Raw genomic sequence first — 6,935 nt, 5'->3', positions numbered from 1 at the left:
GAACAGAACGGACAGCTCAGACATTTCAAAGACAATAATGCTTTTATTATACCCTTGACTGTTCCAAAACTGGGAGATGTCAAATTTGCATGATTAAAATTCGACAAGGTCATTTTCCTTCATTAAAAATATCAAATTTAGCATTACACGGAGAAACTCTCATTGCACATACAGTGCTAGGCACTGACACAGACCACAACCATAAATCATAATACATTTGCCATTGTCTCTCTATGCCCTGCAAGTGTTGAAGTGGCAGTGACAGAAGACCTTCATGTTGAATGCTACAATGATACAGAGCTGTATTCCTAACTGTAATAAGTGTAAATAATGATGGCATATTACTAATTTCTACAGGCAAGTTGGAATAACAGGTGTGGGGATTTGGACATTGTGGATGATGTTTTCCTGCAGTCTATTTTCACCATGACTCAAGATATGGAATTAGCAAATGCATCTGACTTGACTCTGTATGAAATAGTATAAGAAAAATGTGCAAACATTTAGCCACTTCTAGCTGAAGAAATGATACGTGTATATGTATGCGCACAGTATGTCTGATATTCTGAGGATTAAGCTTGAGTTCTGAATGTCCAAATTCCAGTGTGCTATCTTGATTTCACACAATATCTCCTGTCTGCCCTATAGCTTTCTTAACTATGGTAGAGAATGCTTTTCTTTTTGCTCTTCTCGCTAATGTGGAGGTGAAACCAGCTAGACTCAAAGAAGAGGATCTGTGCATATTCACAGAGCCACTGGGGAATAGTGTAGCACAGCAAGAAACTGGGAAGGAATGCAAACTTGTTAGGAACAAAGGATACGGAAATCAATGGCAAAATATGCAGATTCGGTGAAAGAGCAACATGCAAATTTTCCTGAGGGAGTACCCTCTGTCTCTCCCTTAGCTAGGATTTAAAAAAAATAACACAACACTGGCAGTAACCTGATTTTAAAAAAAGTGATAAACTACTTCATGAGTATGCCACAGCAGCCTGACAACTTGGCAGGGTAAAGATATGGCCTTTATGTGAAAAGAAAACAGTATTGGAAAAACTTCAGAACTTCAGAAGAAATCCTCTGGCTCTGCTAAACATGTGATGGGATTGAAAAGTCAGGTGTTTCGGGGGGACTCTCAGGCTAGAGATTGAGGCCAGTTCAGTAAACCAAACAGCTGAGCTTATCGCTCTGGCGACACTTGAGGAGCTTCAGGAAGGTCTCGATTTTATGCGCGTCTTTCTTGAAGCAGGTGAGCAGGCTGTAGTCCCGCAGGATGGAGTCAAGCATGTCGGGTGGCAAGTCCGACTGGATCCGGCTCGGCTCGTACACGGAGGGCATGAGCATGCCCTCGTTTAGCATCTGATTGGATGGATCACGGAGGGGGGAAAAAGAACATATAACGTCATGAGAACGTCTTGTGCAGCTGGCCTGTGGTGGCTTTCATTCTGTGGACCAGGTTCGCTTTTATTCACATATATTTCAAAAACGCTTTCAGCTTGCCCATCTGATAATCACAGGGCTTGTTCAGCTTTTATTTGAGATTTAAAATCGAACAATTTACTTGTCACATTTTGTTTACCTTTTCATGGAACTAAAAATACTAGGTACACAGAAATGGAAAAAAGGAGAAGAAGAGAGAAGAAAGAGACGGGGCGTACCTTTCGGATAAGGACTAGCAACCCTTGCTCCAGGCTCAATAGCTTGTCCGCCACCCACTTGGTCTTGTTGAGCAGAGCGTCTGGGGCGCTGTCATAGTGATTCAAGGTGGTCTGAAGGTAGAGGAGCGGTTCGATCCAGGACTGCACCAGCACCAGCACAGAGTGAAGGAGCCACTTGTCCTGAGGATGACAGTCACAGAGCATCATAAAGGCCCCCAGAGGACACCCAGCGGTCGCATGCTAGCAGCTCTTACGGGATTGGACACCCCATAATAGTTTGAGATATACCCTCCATAAATTAGGGGGCCCCTTTTAAAAGATGGCCCACCGCTGATGTGCACGCTCTCAATCTACTGGCCATTTATGGCACTTGTTTTACAGCTTTCAATGATTTTTCAGTGACCGAGATGAGTCCTCATTATAGCAACGCCATCAGTGACCAAAGTGCTGATTTTGCTAACGCCATTAGAAAAATAAACCTTGAGGTTAAACAAGCAAGGGTGAAGAGGACACCGTGTCTGTTTCAGCAAAAAAAAACAGAGATGGTAGAGAAAGAGAGAGAGAGAGAGAGAGAGAGAGAGAAAGAGGAAGAAAAAAACTGCTTCTAGAAACTCAGGTAATTTGCTCAACGGAAAGGTCATATGCTTATCGAGTAGGGATGTCACACTGTGCTTTACAGAGAGGGGAGCTCTGATTGCACTATACATTTTTTTTGTTTCGCTAAGAGTGAACTAATTTCTTTTGCAGAGAGAACATAGTGTAAAATATGCGGTAGACTTGTCGATTCACTTGAGATAAGAGATGCCACAGAGTTGGAAAGACTGAGATTTCCATTAAAACCTTCACTCACTTCCACTTTCTGTTTGCAAATTTAATGAGATTGTGGAAGGCCATGTGTGAGAGAGGTAAAATATCCTTCAGTACTTTGTCTGTATCACTTTTATATAACTCACTGCATCCTTATGTGATCACAGTCATACATGCTGACCAAAAAGCTTTCTGGCTGATAGAGGGGCATACCAATGATCCAGGTAAAAAAGCGTGCGCACACACACACACACACACACGCACACACACACACACACACACACATACACACACACATACACACACACACACACACACACACACACACACACACACACACACACACACACACACACACACACAATGTTAAATTAAAGTGACTGCTGAGGCGACGAAAACAACACTCGGTTGCAGCAACTTGACTCCAGGGATCTGAGAGTCACTCGCTTGGTAAGTGACTATTATTGCTAATAAAAAAGTGCATGCACCAGTGCCAAGCAGTACTGTGGGACCATATCCATTCACACACACACACACACACACACAAACACACACACACACACACACACACACACACACACACACCTACACACACACAAACACACACCTACACACACACACACACACACACACACACAGTTTTTCCAAACAAACCAACTAAACAAAACCGTGGAGCATCCCGCGTCCATCTGCTCACCGATGTCTGCTGGATCTCGCTCCTGGAGGCGGGGATGGGGAACGGCTTAGTGATGCATGTGCTTCCTGCCTGGCTCCTGACAGTGCGCATGGGGAAGGGCACAAACAAGTCTTCCTGCAAAACAAGAATCACAGACGGAAAGAGAGACGGACAGACAGATATATATATATATATAGTTAGATACTTTAACTGCTTTTCCAGGGGTAACTGCAATAGAAATACACACATAAACACACACACTCACATATCATGAATCTCTACTTCTATGTGAAAAGACCATAGTACAAAAGACCATCAGCTTTCCTAAACCTACTCGGACACTAACTGCGACACCCCATAGAATGCATTAGGCTGAATATAGTACAATTATAACCTACATGCCAAACACATACATATACACTCAAATGTGTCCAAATTTAGATTTGGCTCTGTGTCATCTTCACTTTTCAATCCTACGAGACTCTTTAACGACTCCTCTAGTGGTGCCACCTTTTGTATTGTGAGCACATTTTAAGCAGATTATTTAATTGATGTGGGGAGCATTTTGCCCTGGTATATTAAGGAGCTCTAATTTGACTTCATTCAGGGGGCTGTGCTGGCAGGCTATGTAACATTTGGCTGTGCATAAAATCAGCCTGATTATTCATTAAGATTACTGGCTCATTAATTTAGCGTCTCATGGCTGGCATGCAGTCGCGCACAAGTTTGATTAACAGATATCAACAACCTGTATAGACAGATTTTTTTGCAACACTGCTTGAGCTCCTTTTAACAAGAACCAACATGATAAAAGATAGACTATATAATCTGTAACTACAGCCGCATTTAAAACTGAGTCTCATTATTAGTTTGTACACTAAATGCAGTAGTTTAAGTAAATTAAACAAATATATCTGGATTATACAGCTGGCTGGGGAGAATAGGGTGGCTTGGTCTTTTTAATTGATTTTTAAGATGATTTTCAAGTCATCCATTTCACATACTGTATGCATAATAAGTAATCTTCAGGCATTTCTTTGCAGATGTTCTATTCCAAGCCTCTATGCCTGTGGATAGGTTTTCAGCAGACAATTAAATCTTCTTCTTTCTCTCTTTGTTTTTTGGTGTGAGGCGCTGCGGAGGTGTACTCACAAACATAGAGCAGGACTCGTCTGACACGCGGTAGATGAGCTCAGCATGCTGGATGACTCGGTCCAGCAGCTTCTCCTGGGAGATAGAGGTGCAGCGCACCGGGCTGCCTGACTCATCCTTACAGTCCAGAGGCAAGGCCAGAGCTCCCCAGCTCAGCGCCAGCAGTAGGCTACACACACGTCCCTGATATGCTGCAGGAACACACACACACACACATACACACATGAAGACTTAAACAAAGACAAACTGGCAGAGTCAGGTGTGCATTTGGTTAAAGCTAACTATGACATTTACTACTGATCCATTAGCATAACTGTTGTAAGTAGAGTCGCTTGCGGAAGCTAAAGCCACATGAAATTGAGGATGAGCGAGAATATAAGTTTTAGTATCTTCCCAAGTTGTCTAAACATCACTGACATGACATACCCAGAAGTCTGTTCATTGTGCTGATCTGTTCTTCTTGAGTATCTACTATGGGTGAAACTATTCTGCCATTTATATAGTGGACAGGTGAGACGAAACACCAAAACTTGCATATATTCAATAGCATTTCCAAGTCAGGGGTGAAAGGGGATATGTGTTTGGTGCCACGTCTGATGTGGAGGGCTGGACCCCAGTGAACATCAAGTGAAGATGAATTATTACTGAAGAGGACACTTGGATTACTATGAAGCAAACAGGCATGTACAAATGGGAGACAGGACCTAGGAAGAAATAACTGCTGTCTTAAAATGCGTGAATCCAAACATAACACAACGATAGGACAAAGGACAGGTCAAAAACAGGGGCTTATATACACAAAGAGGCTAAACAGGGGAAACTGATGATTGGCAGAACCAAACAAGAGACAGGTTAAAAAAATAAAAAAAAAAAAACATTTAAAACAATATCTAGGCTAATAAACTAATACACAAAATCAAGTGAGGTGCAGAAACATAGACACAAGGAACTGAAGCAAGAAGAAGTCCCAGAACAAGGTACAGGCAGAAAGCACAGTGCAAACCTCGACTTAGAACCAGACCTGGAACCATCTCAGAATCAGGCATAACCTCGGGAACAGGAACCAAATTAGGGACAGGCTCAGGAACAGACGAGGCGCCAGTCGACTTGGGAACAGGTTCAGGGACAGGCAAGATGTCAGCTGGGGCACTGGGAAGCGAAATCTCCATGGCACTGGACAGCTGAGAGTTCAAAGTTCAAAGTACTTTATTGTCATTGTCTTGAAAACAGAGACAGACGAGGCAGCATCAGACAGCTAAAAAACTTAAGTTGCAGTGCACACTAATTGCCACAGCTAAACAATAATAAATAACAATAAATAAATATCCCTCAGTAAAAAACAAAAAAGAAGCAATATATATATTGAGGCTGACGGGCACGGCCTCTTCGAGACCCAAGCTTTCCTCTGGGTCTCCTTTTGATAGCTAGCCTTGTTCTGCAGAATGGTGACTCCTGTGGATTCAGGGAGCGATGATCAGGAACAGGCTTTTAGGAACAGGAGAGACAGAGGTCTCACTCGGTCTCCATCACGAGATGGTGAGATGGGCTCTTCTCGTCCCCCTCGGCCAGCTTAGGTGTCCCATTTTCAAGAGATGACTGGTTTTGGTCTGTGGATAGAGATGATTCAAATTAGCAAGTGTTGCAACATAAACATGTTAAGCCATCTGAAAATGTTGAACTCACCACAGTCCTCTTTGCTGAACTTCTGGAAAAATTTCACCAGCAAAGACGCCAGGTCATCTGCATCGTCAGCTGTAAAAAAAAAATAAAAAAAAGTGATAAAAAAGTGATAGGTTAGGACAGGAGTATACCAAGCCCATCCCTAATGTGTAAGAAGAAAGACAATTTTCAAGGAAGAGAATGAATGAAGATGAGGGGAGCTTGATGTCTGATGAAGAAGTCTCTTCCTAGACAAGCTTCTCAAGCTCACTGTTATGGTGTACAGTATAAGCTTTCGTCCTAGCGGCCTCCCTCCGGCTAAACCATCCGAGCAGCCTCTCCCTCCTCTCCCCCTCTAGCTTGTCTCTCTCTGCTGGGGTTAAATTCTCATGCCTCTCAGGCTGCGGGGTCTGCTGCTCTTCCCTGCGCACTCATGGCTGGTACTTGTACCAGTCATGCCTCGGACGAAACACAGGACTTGTATGGAGGGGGGTCTTTTTCTCCAGAGACTTAATGTTAGCGTTAGCCATGTCCACACCATCCAACACAACCGCTGGACTAGCATCTGCGCTAACATTTGCAATCTCCAGAGACACCACCACAACTGCAACACTAGCATCTGTGCTAGCGATAGCCATCTTAGCATGGTGGATGGGCAGCTTGGTATTTTCACCTCCGTCTATTCTCTCTCCAGTTCTCTCCTTTCCCTCATCCAAAGACATATCCTTCAACTCTATCTTGGCACTCTGCACCTTAGGCATGGCCATCACAAAGATATTCAACCTTGTTACTTCAACCTCCTTTCTCTTCCGGTCGGCCGTCTCCTTCCTCTGGCGCTTGGCCTCCTTCCTCAACTTTTTCTTGCTTAGAGGTCTTACTTGCTTTCTCAATCCTCAGCTTTTTTCTCGTACTCCCTGCCTCCACCTCTGACCTCAATGACTTGCCCTCCGACTCCTCGTTGGGCATTGGTAGGCAGCAGCTAAAAA

General features: G+C 43.6%; 1 protein-coding gene across 1 annotated transcript; it reads right to left on the bottom strand.

Moving 5' to 3' along the window:
• Positions 1–1,155: 1,155 nt before the first annotated feature.
• Positions 1,156–6,710, bottom strand: smtla (somatolactin alpha; the record flags this gene model as incomplete). The annotated part of the gene is made up of 6 exons (XM_080845007.1): positions 1,156–1,356; positions 1,656–1,835; positions 3,160–3,273; positions 4,291–4,481; positions 5,974–6,042; positions 6,488–6,710. The coding sequence occupies 6 exons, from the start codon at positions 6,708–6,710 to the stop codon at positions 1,156–1,158; spliced, it is 978 nt and encodes a 325-aa protein (XP_080701133.1).
• Positions 6,711–6,935: the final 225 nt, after the last annotated feature.

Source organism: Sprattus sprattus (genome assembly GCF_963457725.1).
Source record: "Sprattus sprattus genome assembly, chromosome: 9".
Classification (NCBI taxonomy): Eukaryota; Metazoa; Chordata; class Actinopteri; order Clupeiformes; family Clupeidae; genus Sprattus; species Sprattus sprattus.
This window is presented reverse-complemented; position numbering and strand designations above follow the sequence as displayed.